Raw genomic sequence first — 27104 nt, 5'->3', positions numbered from 1 at the left:
GATATCATAGGCTTCTTCAGAGCAAAACAAAACCAATCACCTACTGAAAATCTCTTTGTTCAAAACACAAAGATATTTTGTTTTTAATGGGATTTAATTTTTTTTTAAAAAAAACGAACCCTTTAAAGACAAAAACAAAGCTTCTTGTGTTGCCTATGGCAGGCCCTGGCTTCACTTCCTTGAAGGCCTTTTGTAAAACACAGATGCCAGCATTCAGTGGCCTTGATGGTAGCCCTCCCCCCTTCACCCCCAACCTGGCATCTGAAAGTGCAGCGCCCTGGGCCCACCCCGAAGGTAACGATCAGGGGCTACAGAGCATCAAGGATGTGGTCGATCTTGGTGACCAACTCCTGCCGCTTTCCAGAGATGAGCTTTTCGTTCTCAATGTACGTGTCTTTCTTGAGCTTGCCAGCCACCAGCCGCTCGGCTTCCACCGCAGACTTCAGCACCAGCTCCTTGACCTGCGCATCCAGCTTCTGCATCTCGCTCACCTGGCCGAGGCAAGAGCAGGGCAGAGCTTCAGAGCAGTCCCCGGCCCACACTGAGCAGGGCCCACCACCTCCCCTGCCTACAGACCCCGGAGCTCCCAGAGCAGAGGCGCCGGCAGTGGAGGGAGACAGGCCTGGCTTCAGATGCCAGCTCCACTCTCTGTACCGTTAAACTCTGACCTCAGGCCTCAGCTGTACGGGAGGACCGTGGGGATCGAATGGGAACATATGGGCAATCCCCCAGCACGGTGCCAGGCACACAGTAGGTCCTCGAGGTACGCTTATCTTCTTCCCTTGGGCTGGCCAAATTAGGTCCAAGGGACTCAGCTGGGCAGGACTGATGGCGGGGGTGTGGCAGAGACACTGAATGACGCCGGTTATCACCAGCTGGGTGTGAAGCTGAGGACTTCACAGTCAGAATCATTTAACATTCAACAATTACGGAGTGAGCCACAGTGCTAAGCACAAGTCTAGGCTCTGGAAAACTGCAGTCAAGACAGATGAGGCATCTGGCCCTCATACAGCCACCAGGGAATACACAGCACGCAAAGAGTTCCAGAAAGAGGCAGGTGCTACACAGAACACAGTGGTAAGGAGAGGGAGTACTGGGAGTGGCGTGTGGAGAGGAGGATCATCAGGGCCTCTGAGGGGTACCTCTGAGGAGGAGGGGATCCCCTCTTCCTTTATAGGTAACAAAGACTCACTCACAAAGCAGGTCCCAGGCAGGGTTCTTAGCACTTTACGTGCACCAACTCACTTCCCACTCACAACATAGTGAGGTAAGTACTGACACCCGAAGAAACGGAGGCACAGAAGTCAGGTAACTTGCCCATATTGACAAAGTCTGAATCAAATGCCTGATTCAAAGTCTAGGTTCTTCTCAGCACACAGGAGTAGCCTGGAGCCTCACCCAGGCTGGCCTCTGGGAGAGCCAGCCGTCGTTCTCAATAGCAGCCACATGGACAGACAGTGACGTGGAGGCTAACAGAGCTTCCCAAAGCCAGCCTGTAACCGAAACCCCCAAATTTCTTGTTCTACTTTAAGGGTTGGCACCATGGGACAAAAGCCAGCAGTGAGCAAGAGCTGCCCAGCATGTGCACCCAGAGCAGCCCCGTGGTGCTCTAGAAGTGGGGGACAATCCCTGAAGGCATGACAAGGGAGGTCAAAGACCCAAGTGACTCCGGGATGGCGAACACTTACTTTGTCACACAGGTCAGAACCCTCTGTCTTCAGCCTGGACTGTAGCAATGCAATCTCACTGGTCAAGGCCTTGTGCTCTGTCTCCAGGCTCTTCTTGCCACTGTTGAGGGTGGACACATCCCGTGACTGCTTGTACCTATTGACAGTCTCGTCAAAGTGACGGTAGAGACCTATTCTCTTGTTGACCAGGGTCAAGACCTGCTCCGTGATGCAAGCCACCTTCATCCTGGCCTCTGCAGCTGGATCCTGTCGGGGAGACATCATGAGTGACAACATCCAGGCCTGAGCCTGCTCTAAGCTTTACCTCCTAAAGAGTACCCACCACTGGCTGTGCAAACAAGAAAAGCGATCTTAGAATGTGAGAGAATCCAACCTTTGATGACACTAAATCTGGACCAATTCAGCAAAGGGCAGGACTGGACATGAAGATGAAACTTTACTTCAAAGCCCAGCAGGGCAGAGACGGGATGAGAAAAGGAATATGAATGCTTAGAATACACCATGAAAGGGACAGGTGAAGCGCTAAGGGAAGAGAAATCTCAGTGCAGGTCAGGGAAACCTTCCAGGAAGTTTATTATTTCTCTCCCCTTAAAACCTTCAAGAGTTTCCCAGGGCCTAAAGGAAAAGTCTGAGCTCCTTATCCTGCCATTCATGGCCCTTCAGATGAGGCCCTACATACTTTCCAGAATTCTCTCTCATTATGTGTCTACTTCAGAAGTTCTAACTTGGCAGCTCAAAGGCCAAATCTAGTCTGCAAATGGTTGATTTGGCCCACAATTGTTTTTTTCTCAATAAATTATCAAAGATGTAAAACAGGGAGACATATACGTAAGAAACTGTATAAACTGACCCATTCGTTCAACAGAATACTCTGCAGCTATGCAAAAATAAATAAATAAATAAATAAATGGGAAGAGCTCTATGAACTAATATGGGTATTTCTCACAAACTGCTTAGTTAGAAAAAAGGGACAAGACATTATACTTGTGCTACCTTTTGTGCAAGAAAGAAGGAGAAATAAGAATTAAAGGATCTCCTTATTTCTGCAAAATCAATCAGGAAGGATATCCGGAGATTGATGAAATTGGTTATTTACAGTAATCAAGTAATCAAGATTAAACAGTACCAGAGGGAGAAACTGCAATAAAATTCAAACAGAAACAAATGAACCTAACTATATTTCAAATGCGTTAACACAGGAAAACTCCGCCAGTTACCTTGGAACCCAGTACTCTGACAAGACATTCTCAGTCTCAAGACAAAAAGAACTGCTAACAAAATCCTGGGACTCTACCTGATAGGTCTGGTGTTTCTGGGGGCACGAGGGCAGCAATTCTGAAACTATTTTGTGTGTTTACGGAATTTAACAAATGAATAAACACACTGATTTTGGAATCCAGGAGAGAAGTGAAAACTGTGGAATGAGGGAGGACGGTTAAGAATCCTGTGGCATCAGACTGATGTGAGAGAGCGGTGTTAACTGCTCCTATAAATACCATACCTCTCTCCCCTGACTGTGATGTTGAAAGGCCCAGACGCAGTGACACCCCAAAAGCAATGATCACACCTAGCTCCCAGATCATGCTCTCTAGGTACCATTTCCCTACTGAACGGAACCAGGACTGCCTGGAGAAAGTACAGAATATACCTGAAACATGCTGTGCCCAATGATAAGGAAGTGCTTGAAAAAATGATGAGACATGACAAAAACAGAAAAATCTGGGATAATCTGAGCATCAAAATAAGTAGCACCAGTGGACAGTTGCCCACAGAGCAAGGTAAGAAGCCATGAGTCCCAACAAGTAACAATCAGCCAACCAGTCAACGAGGAAGAAAAGCTTCTCCTTCTAGCACAGGGCCAACCAAAGGAATCAGTTTTCCAACCACCACACTAACAGCAGATTCGGACAAGAATTAATATTAAGGGGCGCCTGGGTGGCTCAGTGGGTTAAGCCTCTGCCTTCGGCTCAGGTCATGATCCCAGGGTCCTGGGATCAAGCCCCGCATCCGGCTCTCTGCTCAGCAGGGAGCCTGCTTCCCTTCCTCTCTCTCTGCCTGTCTCTCCACCTACTTGTGATCTCTCTCTGTCAAATAAATAAATAAAAATCTTTAAAAAAAAAAAAAAGAATTAATATTAAATGCTAGAACTAATCAGTGAATGTATAGGAGTATTTATATAGCCTCAAACAGACCATACATTAATTGCAAACAAAAAGACTATAACTTTAACATGAAGAAATTAGGCAGACATCGACTTAGCCAAGTAAGGAGAGTTACCATCCCAGCACTGGGACCAGCTGACATCAGGTACCCCTGATGGGATGCCCTGTAGACACAGAACAACTTTATAGCATTCTTGCCAAAAATGCATTATCTCCATTTAATCAGAGAGAAACATAGGATACTCCTAAGTTAAGGGATACTAGACAAAACCCGTCTCTACACGTCAGATATGTCAAGGTCATTAAAGACAAAGAAAGGCTGAGGAGCTGTTCCAGATTAAAACAAACAAGACAACGAAATGGGATGCATGATCCTCAGCTGGATTCTGAGGGAAGAAATACAATTGCTAAAAATGATACGGTCACTGGGACAGTCCACCAAACCTGAACACAGCTTGCATGCTGGTTAACAGAGTTACACCAACATAACATTTCCTAAATTAGATCACTCTACTGTGGTTATGTTAAGAGAAGATTCTTGGGCCTGGGTGGCTCAGTGGGTTGGGCCTCTGCCTTCGGCCCAGGACGTGATCTCAGGGTCCTGGGATGGAGCCCCGCATCAGGCTCTCTGCTCAGCAGAGAGCCTGCTTCCCCTCTCTCTCTGCCTGCCTCTCTGCAGACTTGTGATCTCTGTCAAATAAATAAATAAAATCTTTAAAAAAAAAGAGAGGAAGTGCCCATAGGCTACATGCATGCTTTAGTACTCAAGGGGGTAGAGTATATAAATGTCTCCAAGTTACTTTCAAATGGCCCAGAAAAAATTATATATCAAGAGAGATCAAATGTTAAGTGCTAGGTCTAGGCACAAAGTGTACGATCATTATTTTTACTATTCTTGCAAAGTTTCCAGAAATGTGGAATTATTTTTTTTTTTTTAAGGTTTTATTTATTTGACAGAGAGATAGAGAGTACAAGTAGGCAGAGCAGCAGGCAGAGGAATAGGGAGAAGCAGGCTCTCCGCTGAGCAGGAGCCCAATGTGGGGCTCGATCCCAGGACCCTGGGATCATGACCTGAGCTGAAGGCAGCCGCTTAACCAAGTGAGCCACCCAGGCGCCCCCAGAAATGTGGAATTATTTTAAAGAAAAATTTAAAAAATAATAATAATAAAAGCAGGGGCACCTGGCTGGCTCAGTCAGTGGAGCACATGACTCTTAATCTCAGGGTCATGAGTTCAGGCCCCACATTGGGTGTGGAGCCTACTCAAAATAAAATTTAAAAAACAAATAAATAAACAAAAGCAGCATTTATAACTTAAAAAGTGGAACTATTTCATAGTAAAACCTCCACTCAGCCCTTCTGTATGATGGGGCTTGCTAGCAGCTGTCTCACTGGGCTACCTATGGAACCAGCCAGATCAACATCTTTGCTGCATGTACCCTACTGCTCCCTGTGGGTTCCACCGAAGCCCTCCCTCCTGTTGCACAAACTCTTCCTTCTAGCTGAACGCCCTTCCCTACTTTCTCTGCCTGTCACCCTCCTCAGGGAAGCCCCACCATGAAACCCAGGCTGCCCTGTTTCCACAGTACTCACACCAGCGCCAACCCGCCTCACAACCCCGCATGCTCTGTGACCACAGCAACAAGAACAAGGTCTCTCTCTTTACATGAGGTAAGGATCAGCAGAGGCCACAGGCAGGGGAGAGGCTTCCTGGCAACATGGTTCTGCCTTGGGCTTGCTGAGAGGACCCCAGTGCTCAGTCAAGTTAACAAACACATTATCAAAGACACAAAACGACAAACAAATGTGGGGAAAGCGCCAAGGGGTACCTTTGTGATGGAGAAGTCCAGCCTGACGTAGATGATGACCGTGAAGAACAAAATGTAGAAAGCAGCCACCACCAGCAATGGCTCCTGCAGCATGAGCACCTTGTTGAATGTGTAGTGGACCTAGGGGAGGGAACAAACAAGGAGGACCAGCTTCCACAGGTCTGCGAGGACTCAGACACCCGGGGGCAAGAGAGGGGCCTCAGCAGGCCCACTGTCATGCAGGCTGCACCACACCCCCCCAAAGGTGACTGTGCTCAAAGCCCTACAGCCCAAGGAGGGAAAGATAAAGAAAGCCAAGTCCCTGGCTCCCAGGACCCTGTACCCTGCGGAGGAAGACACAAAAGGCAGAGCAGTGAAGCTACTCACCACTATGTCCTGAATGTGCTGTTCCACCAGATTTTTCTTATAGGCAACAATCACAGGGCGGCCAAACGTGTCCAGGTAAGTGTAGTGCAGCTCATCTGGGGCCCGACTGATTTCATACGGACTGTCAACTTGGATGTTCCTGGACGCAGGTAGGAATGAAATACAGCCTAAGACAAACTGCACTGACCACCGAGGTTTATTGGAGGTTGGAGAATTCTAAGGCTCGGCGGGCCTTTCAGGATCACTGAGTTCATACTCCACTCCGCTCCCCTCCTGGCACCAAGGACCACCAGACCTCCTGAGACAGCTGACCCGCTGCCAGAGCACCCCGACTAGTAGACCGCTCTCCCGCTGAGGTAACGACCGTCTCCCTGCATCTTGTCCTTGCTAGTGCTCGCCAGTTCCGGCCGACCCCTGGACTCACACAGCCCACAAAGCCCTCTACACACTGCACCCAACAAGACTCTCTTGGGTACCTGAAGGAGCCCCTGAGAAGTCTACTCCAGAAGTTCTTTCTCCTCCCGTGACTGAGAACTTCTATAAGGTATAGTGGGACATGTCTTGTTTTCGTCTACCTAGATCCACTCTCCCTCCTCTAGGTTCTCACACCCTAGTTTTGCTAGAACCCCCCATCCCCTGTGGAATATCCTCCATAGGAGGAACAAATCTGGTAACCGATCTTTCTGGTGACCAGAGTGGGCATGTGACCCAAGAGAGGCAAGCAGAAGCTCCCCTCTGAAGTGAACCTAGATCGAAGACACAAAGACACACACAGGTGTTTATCATTCATGCCAAGGGCAGGTCACCCATGAACAACTGTCAGTTTCCACCAAATGGACTCCCAGAGATGCTCTGGCTCTGCAACGTACACCACCAATTTTTTTCTCTTAATCTATTTATTTATTTATTTATTTGACAGAGAGAGCGAGCGAGCGCGATCATAAGTAGTCAGAGGCAGGTGGGGGTGGGGGAAGAGCAGGCTCCCTGCTGAGCAGAGAGCCCAATGCAGGGTTCGATCCCAGGACCCTGAGATCATGACCTGAGCCGAAGGCAGAGGATTAACCTGCTGAGCCACCTAGATGCCCCTATGCCACCAATTTATAAGAAGCACCTTACCCTTCCGAATGCACTTCTTGCTGCTTACAGTGGCCAAAGAGAGCACTACTGTCTCTCTAAGCATGGAACCCTAATACACCAGCAGGACCACCCCCCACCCCCCACCCTCCTCTGCTTCCTGAACCTGGTCTGACCAGCCCAGGATAAAACAGAGCCACTGTTGCTCTTCTTTTTTGTACAAACGCAGCACAAGGGCTACCTGGATGTCCTGAGCCCGCATTCTGTCCTGCTGCAGGTCGTCCCATCCCCTTTGGACGCCTCATCTGTCACGCAGAGGCACTCTGGGCATTGTGGTTCGTAAATCAACCCGGTACCCTCATCTGAGTCTAACGTTTCTGTTTCAACTCCAGTCAGAAAGTCCCTGCAGACCTCTCAGTCAAAGCTAGGTGTGAGTACCTCCTCAGCACCCCAGAACACAAGCTTCCCCTTCACTATCAAGACAAACGGGAAGCAGAGGAAAGGAACAGTTGCACTCACTTGGCCCCTTCGGGCAAGATGATCTTCACTGTCAGAGAATCTATCACTTGCTCATCGAACACATGGTCCACGAACCTCATCTTCAGTGCATACTGGTCACCTGGAGAAAGACAAACACATGCAAGAATATGAAAACCAGAGAAAATGACTCAGGAGCTAGAGGCAAGCACAGGGTACGGACACTCTCAGCTCACACAGAGCAGAATTAAGAGGTGCCATTAAAGTTAATGGACTAGGGGCGGCTGGGTGGCTCAGTGGGTTGGGCCTCTGACTTCAGCTCCGGTCATGATCTTGGGGTCCTGGGATCGAGTCCCACACTGGGCTCTCTGCTCAGCGGGGAGCCTACTTTCCCCTCTCTCTGCCTCTCTGCCTACTTCTGATTTCTCTGTCAAACTAGATGGATGAAATCTTTAAAAAAAAATCTGTTAAAATTAATGGACTAGGGGCACCTGGGTGGCTCAGTGGGTTAAGGCCTCTGCCTTCGGCTCAGGTTATGATCCCAGGGTCCTGGGATCGAGCCCCACATCAGGCTCTCTGCTCAGTGGGGAGCCCGGTTCCTTTCCTCTCTCTCTGCCTGCCTCTCTGCCTACTTGTGATCTATCAAATAAATGAATAAATCTTTAAAAAAAAAAAAAGTTAATGGACTAGGAGATTCTGGGAGACAGAGGTGGTGCTGGCAGCATACTTATGGGTCTTCCCCAATTTTTACACAAAGAGCAACTAGACAGTGAAACCAAAAACCCATGGAACATTTTTTACAACAAAACTAGGTAAGAAAAAGATCCCCATGAACTCCAAAATACAAATGGGGAGTTATAAAACACCAACACACAACCGGCCCATTACTAATGTCTGTAAAGGAGAAAGCAGAGGGAGCCAACAGGGCAAGTAATAGACCTGAGGAGAGAAGAGCCCCAAAGAGGCCACCACTTTGTCTAGAGAAGGAGGCAGGCCAACTGTAGAAAGTGACTGGAGCTCCAGAGTCCTCCCCCCAACCCCACATGGTGGGCGAGCAAATAGGCCCATGGACTTGTGAGTCTAGAGCAGTCTAGTCCCTGAGAACTTGGGAAAGCCAGCAGAGCTCCCCTCCCAGGACAGCACCCTAAGTGGAGGAAAAACTGCTGGAGGAAAATCAAAATGGAACCTAACAGGGACAACAGAGCTACAGGAAACGGACAGGGCAGGCTCCACAAGCAAGCTGCCGTATTTAATCAACAGGGAAACTGGGCAGTTACAACACCTCCTCCTAAAAATTCACATTAAACATGAACAACAGGACGCCTGGGTTGCTTGGTTGGTTGAGTGACTCTGTTCGGCTCAGGTCATTATTCTAGAGCCTCAAGATTGAGTCCTCCATCAGGCTCCCCAATTCTCCCTCTGACCCTCCCCCATCCCATGTTCACTCTCTCTCTAATAAATAAATAAACTTTAAAAAAAAAAAAAAAAACACACAAGAGTAACAGAGAGGTGCCTGGCTGGCTCAGTTCATTGAGTATGCAACTCTTGACCTCAGGGTTATGAGTTTGGCTCACTTAAAAAAAAAATTTTAATTAAAAAAACAAAACAAAACAAAACTGAGCAACAGAAAAAAGGTACCCCTCACTCTTAGAGTAAGTTATATTTTCAAAAGCTACAAAAAAAGAGAACATCTCAGGGTGCCTGGGTGGCTCAGTTGTTAAGCATCTGCCTTTAGCTCCTGGGATCAAGCCCTGCATCTGGCTCCCTGCCCGGCGGGAAGCCTGCTTCTCTCTCTTCTACTCCCCCTGCTTGTCTCTCGCTTTCTCTGTCAAATAAATAAATTAAAAAAAGAGAGAGAGAGAGAGAGAGAACATTTCAAGAGAAAATGAAAACATGCCAGAAATTCATGCCACAAAACTGATTAAAACTGTTCCTGTGGGGCACCTGGGTGCCTCAGTTAATTAAGCATCCAACTCTTGGGTTTCAGCTCAGGTCATGTTCTCAGGGTCCTAAGACTGATCCCCACGTTGGGGTCCATGCTGAGCATGGAGCCTGCTTTGAAGTCTCTCTCTCCCTCTGCAACCCCCACATGCACTCTCCCTAAAAACAACAACAACAAAAAAAACTGTTCCCAGTATTTCAAAATAAACTAAAGGTACTATAAAAATGACACAAGTCATGAAAGAGCACTACAAACCAGAATTACAGAAATGCAGAGAAGTGACAGAATGCAGGAAAAATTTCAGGAAATAAATTTTAGAAATAAATTGTTTTAGAAATGAAGGATAAGCTAAAAGGAATAAGAATAAATAAACACAACAGGGAATGTCTTATAATAAACAGAAAGCAAAAAGAAGCAAAGTTTTCAATGAAGAAAAGACTCAAGAGAAACTACCAAATATTGAAAACAGGCCAAGACTCAACATAGAAATAATAGGAGCCTCAAATGAGAAAACTTACAAAAAGCTTTCAAAAGTTGAAAAAACAATGCAGACCCAAGAACAGTAACATGGCAACCACTGCCAAAACATGTTCCACTAAAAGTATTAGATTTTAAAGAATCTCTTTCAATATTTATATAAAAAGACTTAAAGGGGGAGGTGACTTACAAAGGGGAAAAATTAGATCATCATCAGACCTTGACAATGACATTTTATACCAAAAAAGGAACATATGTCAAGGAAAGACATATGAGCCAGTAATGAGCCATTCCTCAAAATGGCTTATATGCACAAAAGGCACAACCTGTCATCAACTACCGATGTGTGAGAACTCATTCCCATAAGCCCTGCCTAAGAGAATGAGCTTCAGATCATCAAAATGACTAGAGCTGTCAATGGAACACTGACATGGTGAGCATTAACTACAGCTACTATAAAGGTAAGACTAGAGTTACAAGCAGGGAGGCCCGGAGCACCTGGGTGGCTCAGTCAGTTAAGCGTCTGCCTTTGGCTCAGGCCGTGATCTCAGGATCCTGGGATGGAGCCCCAAGTCAGGCTCCCTGCTCCTCAGGCAGTCTGCTTCTCTTCTCCCTTCCCTCTAACTCTGCCCCTGCTCATACTCACTGGCTCTCACTCTAAATAAATAAATAAAATCTTTAAAAAAAAAAGTGGGGGGAGCACACTGTGTAATGGCTATTTGTTCTGACAACGTTATACAGTATATGCACAGCACACCTAAACAATGGGGTAGAATAGGGAGAGGATATGCCAAAAAATAAACAAATTCTTTTCAGTAATCACACTGGAAGTGGTAGTATGATCATTTTTATTCTGAAACTTCTGTGTATTAGGTGTGGGATAAGACAACTAATTGTGTAATGCTCTAATTGTCACCTTCTCTATCCTTCAGAACAAGGACACTCGATATGGAATTAGATACAGATATAACACAGATATCACACTATTAAGTAACTATATAAGTTCATAATTTTCTTACACAGAAATATAATACACACCTACCTCTGTTAACTGAAAAGGCCTAGATACTGACCAAACTAAGAACAGTATGCATTCCTAGTTCTCAGACTATGGTCTTAAAACATGTTTTTCCACAAGAAGATAGTAGGGCTTTGATGAGAAATGGCTGATTCCATGTCTGGGACAGAAAATATACAAACTGGGGGAGGCTGGTGGCTCTGTTGGTTAAGCATCTGCCTTCGGCTCAGGTCATGATCTCAGGGTCCTGGGATCGAGCCCCATGCCAGGCTCCCTGCTCAGTGGGGAACCTGCTTCTCCCTTTCTCTCTGCCTGCTGCTCCCTCTGCTTGTGTGTGCTCTCAAATAAATAAAATTTAAAAAGAAAAAAAGGAAAAGAAAGATAAGATACAAGCTGGGCCAATAATGCCTTTCCTAAGACAGCAAGGAAGGTAACAGCTTTCAATTTGCAAGAAATACAAAAGACACAGGAATACACTGAATGGCACTTTGAGTAAGAAGTCAGCAAAATCCAGATTGTACACTACAAATGGCTCATGTTCTTCAACAGATAAACTATTTTTTTTTTTAAATCAGATGGAGGAGAGAACGATTAACAGAAACTCCTAAGACATCAAATTTTTTGAAAAGGGCAAAACTAGAGACTCCAGAAACACACACTTGGGTGTTACTGAAAGTCGGGATAGTAACCACTATTGTGGGGAAGGAAGAGGTACATGGAGAACCTTTAGGCTGGCTGGCTCAGTTCAATTTCTTGGCCTGAGTAAGTGATGGTTACGAGGTATTCTAATTGTCATTTACTGAGCTATACATTTTTCTGTGTGGCTTTCTCTAATTTTGTATTTCAAAGGTTTTAAGAAGACTTGAAGAAAATATGGCAAAATGATCATAATATTATATATTATATTGCTATATATTATGTTGTATAGCATATATAACATATGTTGTATATAGTATATATTATATAACTTAACTGTTATAAAATTAAGAAGTGTTAAGAAGAGGACTTTTACTGGACTGTTCGAACTGACTACCAAATGCATGTATTACTTTTATAATAGTAATCTGTCCCCACCCATGAGAAGTTGTTCCTAATATCCCAGCCTTCCAAAAAATAAAATACTCTCTTCCCATCAAAATGACTGGCAATTGTTAAAACACACACACACACACACACAAAACCACCACTAGAAACAAAAAATGCAGGAAATGAAAGAAAGTAATAGTCTCTCCCCTTTCCACTCCCTAACTACTGAAGACTGACCCAAATTGTAGAGGTACTCATAGCTTGGGAGGTTGTAGCCAACGATGTAATGGGTCTTCCACCCGCCAAACAGAGGGAAGCGAGGCCGGATTTCCATCTCTACAGAGTCGTCCAAAATAAGGAGGTGGCTGGTGGAAACATTGCCAATCTCATCCCTGTAGTAAACGTCCTGGGCAGCAGCAGGGAGGATGGTCTGCAAGAGAGGGAAAAAGCCTTCTAAAGCCCCCAGAAACTTACTCACGGGAGATGATCCTAAAGACAGAAAAGACCTGCACCAAGAACCTCCCCATAGCACTATTTAATTGAAAGAGTTCCCAAACTGGGACAACCTAAAAAGAGGTCTATCTAGCTTCCCCCAAGGCTTCAAAATTTCCAGATATTACATCTATTTCTCAATCATGGTAAGTAAATAGCTAATTCTCTTAAACAATAAATAATGAAGACGATCATACCTACCTTTATGAACACTGAAGGATTAATAAAAAGATAAAGATAAAAATAATCTCTAAGTTACTCTGTGGAGGGAGAAAAACTAAAAATGGGAGAAATTCCATTAAATTGCTAGGTAGTAGGGTTACAGAGGGGTTTCTCCACCTCATATTCTTTACTATAACTTCCAAATCTGTAAGAGTATTTTCATAATCAGGAAGAAATAACTCATTATGAAGAAATAATTCATAATGAGCCCTTCTATAGTACGAAGTACAGATGACCCCTGGACGACACGGGTTTCAACTGCACAGGTCCACTTACACATAGATCTTTTTCAGCAGATAGAATAAATACTATAATGTATTTTCTCTTATGATTTTAACATTTTTTTCTCTAACTTATTTTGCTCTAAAAATACAGTACAGGGGTGCCTGGGTGGCTCAGTGGGTTAAGCCTCTGCCTTAGGCTCTGGTCATAATCTCAGGGTCCTGTGATCGAGCCCCGCATCAGGCTCTTTGCTCAGCAGGGAGCCTGCTTCCCTCTCTCTCTCTGCCTGCCTCTCTGCCTACTTGTGATCTGTCAAATAAATAATTAAAATCTTTAAAGAAAAAAAAAAAGAATACAGTACAAAATACATACAACATACCAAATATGTGACAATGGATTTTTTTTGTTAATAGTATGGCTTCCAGAAAACAGGAGAATATTAGTAGTTAAATTTTCTGGGTGTCAAAAGTTATACCCAGGGGCACCTGGGTGGCTCAGAGGGTTAAGCCTCTGCCTTCAGCTCTGGTCATGGTCTCAGGGTCCTGGGATCGAGCCCCACATCGGGCTCTCTGCTCAGCAGGGAGCCTGCTTCCCCACCCCCTGCCTGCCTCTCTGCCTACTTGTGATCTCTCTGTCAAATAAATAAAATTAAATAAAGAAATAAAATTTGGGGAAAAAAAAAGTTATATCCAGATTTTCAACTGTGCAGGAGGCCAGTGCCCCAAACTCTGTTTTTCAAGGAGGTTTTCAACTGAACATGTTTTCAGTTTTTGATTATACCTGAAAATACAAGATTTCATTTATTAAGACTAAAAATATATAAAACGTCATATACAATATGATCAAGTATCTTAAAAAGAGCACTATAAAAGAAAGAGGAAATATTAAAATATGAGCAATGCTAATTCTGGGTGGTGGTATAGTTTTTCCTTTCTATATTATTCAAATATTCTTTTAAAAACATGGCCTATGGGGCGCCTGGGTGGCTTAGTCATTAATCACCTGCCTTCGGCTTACGTCATGATCCCAGGGTCCTGGGATCGAGCCCCGCATTGGGCTCTCCGTTCAGCGGGAAGCCCGCTTCTCCCTCTCCCACTCCACACCCCCCCACTGTGTCTTTGTCAAATAAATAAATAAAATCTTAAAAAAAAAAAAAAAAAAAAAGAACAAAAACCAAACAACAACAGCAAAAAAAACATACCATGGCCTACTTTGGGGCACCTGGTTCTCTCAGTTGGTATAGCACATGACTCTCGATCTCAACGTTGTAAGTTCAAGCCCCATGATTGAGAGATTACTTAGAAATAAAATCTTTTTAAAAATGGCCTCCTTATACAAATGGGGTCATTTTTTTTAGACTCTTTCTGTTGGTTCTAACCTTGTGAACTGAACTACTTGAACACCAATCGATCCTAAACAATGGTCCATATTTAGATACTTTCAAGAAGCCAAAGGGCAAATGTGATAAAAGGGTACTTTCTCCCGATGTCCATGTTGCACACCCTGTACCTTAAATGAGCGGATGGAGGCTATTCCACTATCTGGTTGTCTCTGGTAATCATAGCGTGAAAAAGGTCCCTTCAGCACAGCCCCCGTGTGCTTCAAGTCCACATTTTCTTCCACGGCGATGTTACCCCAGTGAGAGACCTCGATGACCCGGGTCATGCTGGTGATAGTCAGGAAAGGGCTGTTGTTCTCATAATGTACTTTAAAAGTATCCTGGAGAGAAAGGAGAAAAGTTGTTCCAAGTCTAGGTGACAGATGAATCAATACTAGTTTCAAATACGTTGGAGACAATCCATACATCAGCAAGAGAATGGCTCCATTATGGTGTTTCTACTGCACACTATATTCTAAAATAATGCTTACTAGAACTTTTTAATGGCATATGGAAATAAATATTCATGATGTATTACTAAATGGAAAAACAGGCTATACAAAATTGTTTTAGGTTCCAACATAAGTATCGTTTGTACTTTAAAAACAAAAACTTCTACATGCCACTTATCTTATAGCCACCATAGGCGTAAAAGAACAAAAAGAACTTGAAATGAAATACAGGAGAAACCCAACACGGTAGGAAACAGAGTTCTTAGATTGTGTCTACTTTCTCCTCGTAGTTTTTATTTTCAAAATTTCTACAATGAGGTTTTCAAACTGCCTTTTGAATAATTTTTGCAGTTTTGCAAGAAAATGAAATCTTAACCTATAATAAAGAAAAATTCTGACAAGGTATAATATATATGATCTCCTAAAGACATAATCTCTACCCAGTGAGCTAGCAAATAACCTCAAAAATGAGGATGATTCATGACACTACTGGATTTTTTTTAACATGGAGAAGACTTACCCAGGGAAGGTCCCAGAAGAGAGACCTGTTTAACTAAGTGTATGGAGCTAACATAAATATACGTGTCAGTCACTCTTGATAAGCGCCAAACAAATGCATGGTCATTTAATCCTCAAAACAACAGAATGAAGTACTACTCATCTCGTTTTACAAATTAAAAACAGAGGCCCAGCAGTTCTAACACATTCAAGGTCATAAATAAATTGAAGTGGTAATATTAGTTCTTCGCGTCATTTTTTTTTTTTTTAAGATCTTATTTATTTGACAGAGAGAGAGATCACAAGTAGGCAGAGAGGCAGGCAAAGAAAAAGGGGGAAGCAGGCTCGATCCCAGGACCCTGGGATCATGACCTGAGCTGAAGGCAGAGGCTTTAACCCACTGAGCCACCCAGGCACCCCAGATTTTTAATTATTTTAAAAGATTCATTTGAGAGTGAGGGCTCTTGCATGGGTGGAGAGACAGAGGGAGAGAGAATTCTAAGCTGACTAGCAGCTGAGCGCATAGCCCAAGGCAGGGCTCAAGGCGGGGCTTGATCTCATGACTCTGAGACCATGACCTGAGCCAAAACCAAGAATCTGATGCTCAAACAACTGAGCCACCCCGGAGACCCCTCATCAAGAAATTTTTAAAGGTTCATATGCCTTGATTTGAAAACTTTTACTTCAGAAAATCTCTCTTATGGCCAAGAGACACATGAAAAGATGCTCATCATCACTTACCATCAAGAAAATGCAAATCAAAACCGCAATGAGATACTAACTCACACCTGTCAGAACAGCTAAAATCAATAACACAAGAAACAGCAGGTGTTGGTGAGGATGTGGAGAAAAAGGAACCCTCAATGCACTGAGAATGCAAACTGGTGCAGCCACTGTGGAACACAGCACATTAGTTCCTCAAGAACTTAAAAATACAACTACTTTATGATCCAGCAATGGCGCTTCTGGGTATTTACACAAAAAACACAAAAACACTAATTGGAAGAGATACATGCACCCCGATGTTTACAGCAGCATTATTTACACTAGCCAAGATACAGAACGAGCGCAAGTGCCCAGTGACGGATGAATGGATAAAGATGTGGTATACACACATGCACACAAACACAATGGGATATTATTCCGCCACTAAAATCTTCATACTTGCAGTCACACGGATGGAGCTAGACAGTATAATGATAAGCGAAATCAGTCAGACAAAAACAAATTCCATATGATTTCACTCATATACGGAATCTAAGAAACAAACGGAATACGTGTGTGTGTGTGTGTTTGTGTGTGTATAAAGAGAAACATTAAGAAACACTCAACTACAGAGAATAAACAGAACAAACTGATGGCTACTAGAGGGAGGTGGGTGGGGGGATGGGTGACATAGGTGATGAGGATTAAGGAGGGCACTTGCTGTGATGAGCACTGGGGGACGTATGGAAGTGTTGAAAATCACTCTATTGTACACCTGAAACTAGTATTACACCCTATGTTAACTAACTGGAATTAAAGTCTAAACTTAATTTAAAAAAAAAAAAAAAAGAAAAAGAAAATCCACCCTGAGACTATATAAAAAGTTATATGTGAAGAGAAGACCACTACAGGATTATAGGTAAAAAGCTAACTGTCGAACATAGGAAATTTAGCAAATAAGTTACAAGACATCAAATTACAGGATCTTAAGTGGCTATTAAAAATGGTTTACAGGGGACGCCTGGGTGGCTCAGTAGGTTGAGCTGCTGCCTTCAGCTCAGGTCGTGATCCCAGGGTCCTAGGATCAAGTCCCGCATCGGGCTCCTTGCTCATTGGGGAGCCTGCTTCTCTCTCTGCCTCTGCCTGCTTGTGTTCTCCCGTGCGTGCTCTCCCTCTCATAAATAAAATCTTAAAAAAAAAAAAAAGATGGTTTACAGGAGGGGCACCTGGGTGGCTCAGTGGGTTGAAGCCTCTGCCTTCGGCTCAGGTCATGATCTCAGGGTCCTGGGGTCGAGCCCTGCATCGGGCTATCTGCTCGGCGGGGAGCCTGCTTCCCCCTCTCTCTCTGCCTGCCTCTCTGCCTACTTGTGATCTGTCTGTCTGTCAAATAAATAAATAAAATCTTAAAAAAAAAAAATGGTTTACAGGGGTGCCTGGGTGGCTCAGTGGATTAAGCCTCTGCCTTCTGCTCGGGTCATGATCTCAGGATCCTGGGATGGAGCCCTGCTTTGGTGCATTGGGCTCTCTGCTCAGCAGGGAGCCTGTTTCCCCCTCTCCCTGCCGGCCTCTCTGCCTGCTTGTGATCTTTCTCTCTGTCAAATAAATAAATAAAATCTTTAAAAAATGGCTTACAAAAGTAATTTAAAATATTTAGAAATGTTTGTCTAAGCGGCAAAAGGATCATGTAATATTTTATACATGATATGATTTCCACATTAAAAAGCCCCTATGCTTAGAAATGACTCATGTACTATTATGTCAAAAGTGGATGTCAACTGGCGTCAAATTTTCCTGTATTTGCCAAATAGTCTCTCATGAGCATTTTATTAATTTAAAATGGAGAAAGTCCAAAATCCAAAATATTCAAAATTTAGAAGGCTACATAAGAGACAAACAAATCCCTGCCCTCAACATAAACTGAATCATTCAGTTTTAAATAAGGAAAATAAATAAATATGCAGTTAGAAGAAACACAACTCATGAGACACCTGGGTGGCTCAGTTAGTTAAGCAGCTGCCTTCGGCTCAGGTCATGATCCCAAGATCCTGGGATGGAGTCCCACATCGGGCTCCTTGCTCAGCAGGGAGCCTGCTTTTCCCTCTGCCTGCGTCTCTCCCTGCTTGTGCTGTCTCTCTCTCGATGACAAATAAATAAATAAAATCTTTAAGAGGAAAAAAAAAAAAAAAAAGAAACACAACTCAGACCAGCCAGTCCCTCAGCTCCACAGAGGCATGCGCCCCAAAAGCTCTCTGCACCACAAGGTGACTACATCAGGAATCGAAGAGAGCCACTCTCACTTCCCCCGGCAAAAACCCGTGAGTCCACAGTACACACAGGGTGCTTTTTGAGAAAGGGGGGAAATATAAATTTACTATGATCTGCGTATATTTATAGAAAAAAATTAGAAAGATAAACCAAAAGCTAATATAAATGGTCACCAAGAAGAGACAGAAGGGAGAAGTGGAAGCAACAGTTCTGTGAATATACCTTGTTACATAATTTTGGCTGTTTTCATTTCAAAAAATCGTATCAATTAAAAAAAGATTCTTGGGTGCCTGGGTGGCTCAGTTGGTTAAGCAACTGCCTTCAGCTCAGGTCATGATCCCGAAGTCCTGGGATCGAGTCCCACATCGGACTCCCAGCTCCATGGCGAGTCTGCTTCTCCCTCTGACATCCCCTCTCATGCTCTCTCACTCTGTCTCTCTCTCAAATAAATAAATAAAATCTTAAAAAAAAAAGATTCTTAAACAGCAGAAAACGAACCGAAATGAACAGATGTGAAACTAACATCTGAGAGACTGAGAAAACAGAAACAATTATTTCAAGTGGCACTGGAAGTATTTTGACTGTACATCCTCAGTGACATACGTTCTAAACACAGAAATGCATGCACAGGTCTTAAATATCCATGTATTTCGAAGATGATAATCAAGTACGTAGGCTGATAAGGCATGATTCCTAAGATTTGCTTTAAAATATTACAGCAGAGGAAAAAAAAAAGAGTGCTGGTAAGTGTAGTAATATTCTGATACCCACAGATCGAAGTGATAGGTGTACGGGAAGTTACTGCACCATTCTCTATACTTCTGTATATGTTTGAACTTTTCCATAACAACAGTCTTTTTAAAGCCTTGATTGCTCCCTCTCTGTTTAAGGCCCAACTCCTAGGCTCAACGAGGCAGCCTGATTTATTACCCCAGCAGCCACCCCAATCAGCACAGCACCTGGTCTCCCATCTTGGGGCCTCCACCCACAATGCCTTGTTCCCTCCTCCCCCAACCCTGACTTCAACCCTCCAAATGCTACTTTTTTATTATTCTTCTTTAATGTGAGTATATTTGCTAGAATTGTGCTACATACAACTTGCCCATCTTCCCAGGAAGCTAATTTATTTGTAATCTAATAATTTAGTTTCACTGATTGTCCTCGTCTATAGCTAGAGAATAAAAAAAAATTTTTTTTAACTACGTTTTTAACTCTGATTCAATGAAATGAATGATCTTACTTAATACACTATCTACAGAGCCTAGGAAATAAAAATGTGGGTAAGTTGTCCTTCCCTTCCCTAATCCCCTTCTCCTCCCCAGCCCTTGCATTTGATGCCTCTGTAGCTCTGCAGTGGCAGCATCCTTCAACCTAGTCTTTACCTGTTATAAAGCTACATATTTTGCCACTTCCTACCTACCTCAATACTTTTGTTTCTCAGTGTACACAGAAGTTGGGAAAGGGGGGAAGATGGCTGCTGTTTGTGGGGCTCCCTCAGAGACCTCAGCAATCTCTAGTTATCACTGTCACTGGCTACTGTCAGGCTTCCACAGGTCCTAAGTGCTGATGCAGTCATTCAACTCAGCTCATGTGCCATTGCTTCAAAAATCCAAGTCATGAAGTTTATGAGGTTCAGGAACTGCCATGTTTTTCCTTATTCGAGCCCTTCTTAAAAATCTTCCTATACCTCCCAGCCTCTAACTGTACTCCCAAAATGAGAACAGTGACTCCCATGGCATCATTTCACAACAGGTGAAAATCTCTGGGATGATCTTAAAAACGACTTTGGATGTACACCCATCTCACAGCGCCAAGCCCATCCACTAGCGGTCACTCCAGAAGATGTTCTCTCAAGTCGGCAGGGACAGACTGGACTCCACACGCACCTACCTGACTATAAGCAGGGATGTCTCTGAAAGGTCCATAATCCAGGAGGTCCTCGGAACGCGTGGGGTTCCCCAACTTGGTGTAGCTCTCTACATTTCTGGAAGCAAGCTTCACACGCATCGTCTGTGTCTTCGTTGGATAGGGAGAGTAGAAATAATGGTTCCCCTCAAACACGACAAACTGTTTCTCTGACTGGGTGATCTGGGTTGGATATGGCTGAAGCACGTGGGTATAGACTGTTTCCACGATGACTGAAACCTTGGCCCCAGGATCAAGAGCAACTGGGAGCTTGACTGTGAAGAATCTCCCACTGGAGGAAGAACAAGGCAAGAAAATTAAGAAATGAAGGGAACCAAAAACAGAAGTAGCAGCTCGGGGGCACCTGGGTGGCTCAGTGGGTTAAGCCTCTGCCTCAGGTCGTGATCTCAGGGTCCTGGGATCGAGCCCCGCATCGGGCTCTCTGCTCGGCAGTGAGCCTGCTTCCCCCTCTCTCTGCCTGCCTCTCTGCCTACTTGTGCGCGCTCTCTCTCTCTCTCTCTCTCTGTCAAATAAATAAATAAATAAAATCTTAAAAAAAAAAAAAAAAAAGAAGTAGCAGCTCGAAGTCATGGCAACATTTTGTACCCAAAACAAATGCAGTTACCTTTAAGAGATCACCTTTAACCCATTAATTTAAGCCTTTTAAGACAAATGTCTGGGAATACATTTCACAGTTGTTATAATAACAAGAATACAGTGGTGCCTGGGTGGCCCAGCTGGCTGAGTGTCAGACTCTTGGTTTCAGGTCAGGTCATGATCTCAGGATCCTAAGACAGAGCCTTGTGTCAGGCTCTGTGCTCAGCAGGGAGTCTGCTTGAGAGTCTCTCTTCCCCTCCTTCTGCCCTCCCCATCCCTGCTCACTGGCCTGAACTCACTCTCTCTATAGCAAATAAATCTTAAAAAAAAAAAAAAAAAAGGAAAAGAAATATCAATTCTCATTGGAACTCAGAAGCAGCAGCTAATGAAGGCTTCTGACTGATGAAAGGCTAGGCAGTCAACACAGAGCTGACTATACTGGTATCTAAGGAGCACATTTTTTTTTCATGGATCAGAACAAAGATATATACATTGTCATGTTAAGGTTGCAGGATAAACGACTTGTTTAATGTTGCCATTAAGCTTTATACAGGCAGGTCAATAAATTTAACATTATCCCATTTATACACTTGTGTAAAATTATGTATAAATGGGCATATGCATAAAGAAAACAACAGTTACTATGTCATATTCTCCGTTTCAAAAAATTCAGAACTAATGAGAAAAAAATTCTTTTAACTTTGCCAAACAAACCAAATCAAACAAAAACAAACTCTGCCAAGCAGGGAGACCTGCTTTCTGAATCATGTGGGAACCAAGAGCTGTAAGGCTCAAAGTTTTGCTGGTCAGGAATCAAATATTTTATTTCTTTTTATGATAAACTACCGCATAAGCTAATGTTGTCTGCCTCAGCAAATAGGACTTTTTAACTTTGGCACTGCTCACATTCGTGAGTGGCTACTTTTGTGCTGGGAGAAGGGACCTGTCCTGGGCATTGCAGCAGGTTCAGGAGCATCCCTGGCCTCAACCCACAAGATGCCAGCAGCACCCCTCAGCTGTCACTAAAAACATCTCCAGACATTGCCAGATGTCCTGGGCGGGGCAGGACACAACTGCTCCCTCCTCCAGTTTAGAAGCACTGAGAATAGGGGCACCTGGGTGGCTCAGTCCTTAAGCGTCTGCCTTCGGCTCAGGTCATGATCCCAAGGTCCTGGGATCAAGCTCCGCATCAGGCTCCCTGCTCGACGGGAAGCCTGCTTCTCCCTCTCCTGTCCCCACTGCTTGTGCTCCCTCTCTCACTGCGTTTCTGTCAAATGAATAAATAAAATCTTTAAAAAAAAAAAAAAATCACTGAGGCTAAAAACATTTCTTCCTCCCACATCACTCACTGAACACACAGTTCAATGCCTAATAAATACCATGCAAAATACTGATAACTGCTGAAGCTGGGTGATGAGATATATGGAGATTCTTCATTTGGTTCTTCCTGCTTTTTATGCGTTTTAGAAAATATCCTTAACAAAGTGTTTTACAGTAACTAGTAAGTGCCAGGCCCCATGCTAGGTGCTGAGGCTAAAGCAGAGAACAAGTCCAACCCCAGCCTTCAGAGAGCTCAGCCTTGCTCCCTCCGAGAAGTCTCACGTTCAATGCCCTGAAGCCTCAAGAAGAGATAAGGGGAGTAGAGTTGTCTGCCGTTTGGAAAGAGGATGGTAGCCAGCAACAGATGGGAGGCTATCTACTGAGGCAAACAGCTTGCAGTTCTCACATACCATACTGGTTCTCCATCCACTGTTTGGGGATCCCTATCCTCACATACATTAGCAGACCTGACCTGGTACGGAAAGTAGCTACCTTCCTGTAAAACAAACTGCCACCCTGAGGGGCAATTTTAGCATTAGTAATCAGAAAAGACATAACTGGGTCCAGAATACATTACAGGCTGTTGCTTACTTACCACACACTATATTAATTGAAACAGCCTCTAGAACACCAGGTACTTCCTCAGCAACTCTCCTACCTTATGATTCCAACCAAAAGGATAACCTATAACAAGAAGGGGCAGGATATATAGATATTCTGACTGTTTGGTTGCTTACCTTTTACCCTTAATTTTGGTTTCTCGTACTTCCAAATTGTTCTCCTCCTCATCTTCTCCCTTCACCTATAACAGGACAAAAGAGGCTATTCTTTTTATTATGTCTTTTACCCTCTAAATTTGAGTCAACAGTTAACCAACTGCCTTAGAATAACCGTAGTAAAGTATTCAAACTACAAGAACACTTTAAAAACAACTCTGGTAACAATTTTTTTCCATATGAAACATAAGAACATAGTCAAAGACTTATTTTTGTACTAAGTTGTACAGTAAACTCTATAAATACATATTTTCCTGAATGACCAACCACACACATATAAATAAAAATTACACTTATACTTTACACTTCCATTTCCCAATACAAAGGTGACATTTTTCGTCTTCATTTACATTCAAACACACATTGGCATAGAAAATAAATATCTTTTACTACAGTAGTAAAAAAGTCTCACACGTGGCCAAAAATGGTTCTACTTGCATACAAGCTAACAGTGGGTAAGTCCAACAGCTACTGCTTGTCACACTCCCTCATGCTCATCCTTCACTGCAAAAGGAGGTGTAACCAGAAAAAGAATGTTAACTTCAGCAGTATCTCTGCTAAGAAAGAGCAGACACCCTGAATCATGAGACAGTGGAGCAGACTCTAAGGAAAACCTAATACACACTGTTGATCTCTTTGCCAGGCCAAACTCTAGTAGGGCTGAAGCACTTATTCCCAATAGGGCACAAAGAACTATAATGGGGAAGAAGCTGTTTTTAATATTTTAAAATGCCTAAAAGTGGGTGCCTGGCTGGTTCAGTCATTGAAACATGACTCTTCTGCGGAAGTTTGAGCCCCACATTGGGCATAGAAAATACTTAAAAATAAAATCCTTAAAAAGTGTTTAGGGGTACCTGGGTGGCTCAGTCAGTTAAGCATCTAAGCCTTGATTTCTCTTGGTTTTGGCTCAGGTCATAATCTCAGGATCATGGGACTAAGTCCCACCATTGGGCTCTGCACTCGGCAAGGAGTCTACTTGTCTCTCTCCCTCTGCTCCCCACCCCTGCTTGCACTCCCTCCCTCCCTACGTCTCTCTCTCCCAAATAAATAAAATTCTTTTTAAAAAAAATTTTAGAGGTGCCTGGGTGGCTCGGTTGTTAAGCATCAGCCTTCGGCTCAGATCATGATCCCAGAACCCTGGGATCAAGCCCCACATTGGGCTCCCTGCTCCAGGGGAAGCCTCCTTCCCCCTCTCCTACTCACCCTGTTGTGTTTCCTCTCTCGCTGTCTCTCTGTCAAATAAATCAAATAAAATCTTTCAAAAAGAATTTGTTAAGGGTCATTTGGGTGGCTCAGTGGGTTAAGCCTCTGCCTTCGCACAGGTCATGATCTCAGGGATCGAGCCCTGCATCGGGCTCACTGCTCAGCAGGGAGCCTGCTGCCCCCTCTCTCTCTGCCTGCCTCTCTGCCTACTTGTGATCTCTCTGTCAAATAAATACATAAAATCTAAAAAAAAAAAGAAAAAGAGAATTTTTTTATTTATTTCAAAGAGAGAGACAGTGAGAGAGGGAGCACAAGCAGCGCGAGTGGGAAAAGTAGGGTTCCCGCCAAGCAGGGAGCCTGATATGGGACTTGATCCCAGAACCCTGGAATCATGACCTGAGCCAAGGCAGACACTTAACAACTGAGCCACCCAAGCACCCCTAAATAAAAATCTTACCAAAAAAAAAAAAAAAAATTTTTTTTTAAGACATCACCATTGTCCCTTCTAACCAGTTCCTAAAATTCTACATGGAAGGCTGAAGAGAAATCCATTGAAAAAACTTGGGACACCTGGGTGACTCAGTGGGTTAGGGCCTCTGCCTTTGGCTCAGGTCATGATCTCGGGGTCCTGGGATCGAGCCCCGCGTCGGGCTCTCTGCTCAGCAGGGAGCCTGCTTTCCTTTCTCTCTCTCTGCCTGCCTCTCTGCCTACTTGTGATCTCTGTCTGTCAAATGACTAAATTAAAAAAAAAAAAAAAATCCAAAAAAAAAAAAGAAAAAACTTCTAGCAACCTTATCAAGGCCTCCTATCAAGGTCTCCAAGTCAATTGTTGACTTGGACACACCCTCTTTGCTAAGTCTAATATCCAGTTACAATTCTCATTGAGACAGGGGTGTAAAGGAGTACATATATCCATTTATAGTGGGGCTATAAAATTAACAAATGATTTTGAACAAATCTGGTGATGTGGCTGCAGGTCTTACATCCCAACACAACCATACCTCAGAGCCACCTACGCCAGAAGACGCAATGGGGTCAGTGAAAGAGCACACAAAGTCTGAAACTAACCTAAGTCCCGATTCACTCATCGCTCTTAAGAGCTAACATGGGATTTACACAACCTAACTCCTCGACTGCACTCCTCACCTGCAGTAAGCCTACACCTCAAAGGGCCATCATGAGTGTTAAAGAGAATGTACTTAAAACACCTACCACAACACTCTACACAAAGTGGATTGTGAATGGGACCTGTCTGCAGTAATCTGCCTTTCTCCAGTATGATGGCAGATAGCTTCTGCAGCTGTCTTGTTAAACTGCGGCAACTTCAATACATCATACTAGTTTTTTGTTTTGTTTTTTTAAATTTTATTTATTTGACACAGAGAGAGCACAAGCAAGGGGAACAGCAGCCAGAAGGAGAGAAGCAGGCTCTCTGCTTGACCAGGACTCTGGGATCATGACCTGAGCCAAAGGCACGTGCTTTTAACCAACTAAGCCACCCAGGTGCCCCCCAGAACTAGTTTTTATAAAAGAATGGGATTTAACATCAAGACAATCAAAGGTGGCAGCACACATTTAAATGAAGTTTTGTTGCTGTTGTTGTTGTTTTGTAAGATTTTATTTATTTATCTGACAGAAATCACAAGTAGGCAGAGAGGCAGGCAGAGAAAGAGAGGAGGAAGCAGGCTCCCTCCAGAGGAGAGAGCCCAATGTGGGGCTCAATCCCAGGCAGAGGCTTTAACCCACTGAGCCACCCAGGCACCCCTCAAATGAAGTTTTGATCCATCTTTTAACAAACCTTTGAGTAAAACTGTGCATTCCATCACAGACAAGGCACAAAAAGGAAGAGGAATCCTTTCAGAAGTATGAGTCTCTATAAACCCAGCTTTATAGCTCCAGATTCAGTCAAAGAGCAAGACGTACTTAGAAGAAATACGACACTGTAATGACTATTCTCTCAACAAATAATTGGGTAATCACTTAATGAACATTACTTAATGAAAATAGTAATAAAAAGCAAACCTATGAATATGTAGGCCAACATTTTCTTTCCTTGAGAGTTGTAGAAGCGTTCACTGAATGCTGGGGAAGTACATAAAGCAAACTTCCAAGCCATATACTGCTGAAGTGCAAGAATGAGAACCGGTAGGGGGAAGGGAGTGATTCCGGCCTGACCTTTCTGTACAGTTTAAAAGAGGTTTTATTACCGACATGACTTCTTTAACTTTGAAGAACAAAATTTTAAAAGCGTCATTAGCAACCTTACGTACATGACAGTAGCAACGGTTTCAAATTACAAACTGGAAAATACACAACGTTACACTTCTGATTTTATTGGATGACGGCTAGAAAGAAGCACCAACTATGGGCCAGACACTGAATTAAGGGAATGTAGATACTCATTTGGGCTCATTTCTTCGTCCTCCGGTTGGGCTCCTGCATCAAGTCGTGGGAAATCAAAGTTCGGTGCACCCCCGCGCCCCGATAGGCCCTTCGCAGAGGCGGCCACTCCGCTGTTCTCCTCGGGCAGGGCGGGTAACGGGGGATCCTCCGCGCGAAGCCAGCGCGGGTACTGCCCGCCCGCCCAGAAGGGGTCCCCTCGGGGGATCCGGGGGCAGGCGGCGGCCCACGTGGGCGGCGGCCAGGCTCCAGCAGGCTTACGCTGACGTGTCCGCCGAGGCGGCCGGGCCAGCGCGCGCCGACCCCCGCCGCTCGCCCGCACTCACCTGCACGCCGAGGTGCGCCAGCCGGCCCTCGAGCTCGGGCTCCAGAGCCAGGAGGAAGGAGGCTGCGCGGGACGTGGAGCCGCCGCCCGGGTGCGCCAGGACCACCTCGGCCGTCACCTTGGCCAGGTGGCTGCTGAGGTCCACCGTGCGCTTCACGTCCTCGTTGACCAGCAGCGGTGCCTCCGGGGAGGCGCTGCTCGGCGCCGGGCTCAAGGCCCCGAGCAGCAGGAGCAGGAGCAGGCGGGCGGTGGGCGCCTCCATGACCAGGATGAGCTGAGCCGCAAGC

At 44.4% G+C, this 27104-nt stretch overlaps 1 protein-coding gene across 1 annotated transcript; it reads right to left on the bottom strand.

Moving 5' to 3' along the window:
• Positions 1-106: 106 nt before the first annotated feature.
• RPN1 (ribophorin I) lies at positions 107-27104 on the bottom strand. Its single transcript, XM_032842789.1, has 10 exons — positions 26819-27104; positions 22851-22915; positions 20182-20488; positions 14503-14712; positions 12295-12487; positions 7637-7736; positions 6044-6182; positions 5678-5797; positions 1689-1934; positions 107-491 (listed from the first exon to the last, which is right to left on the bottom strand). Exons 1-10 carry the CDS (start codon positions 27077-27079, stop codon positions 309-311), a joined length of 1824 nt encoding a protein of 607 aa, XP_032698680.1. The 5' UTR covers positions 27080-27104; the 3' UTR covers positions 107-308.

The sequence above is a fragment of the Lontra canadensis genome, unplaced genomic scaffold (genome assembly GCF_010015895.1).
Source record: "Lontra canadensis isolate GAN:19392208 unplaced genomic scaffold, GSC_riverotter_1.0 scaffold133, whole genome shotgun sequence".
NCBI classification, from domain to species: domain Eukaryota; kingdom Metazoa; phylum Chordata; class Mammalia; order Carnivora; family Mustelidae; genus Lontra; species Lontra canadensis.
This window is presented reverse-complemented; position numbering and strand designations above follow the sequence as displayed.

Bases quoted from the DNA above. Each gene is read 5' to 3' on its own strand.
- RPN1 (XM_032842789.1), bottom strand. From the start codon at position 27,079: ATGGAGGCGCCCACCGCCCGCCTGCTCCTGCTCCTGCTGCTCGGGGCC. The intron at 20,489-22,850 runs GTAAGCAACCAA...TTCTTCCTCCAG, and splicing joins ACCAAAATTAAGGGTAAAAG to TGGGAGATTCTTCACAGTCA. The intron at 6,183-7,636 runs GTGAGTGCAACT...ACCTGCGTCCAG, and splicing joins ATCTTGCCCGAAGGGGCCAA to GAACATCCAAGTTGACAGTC.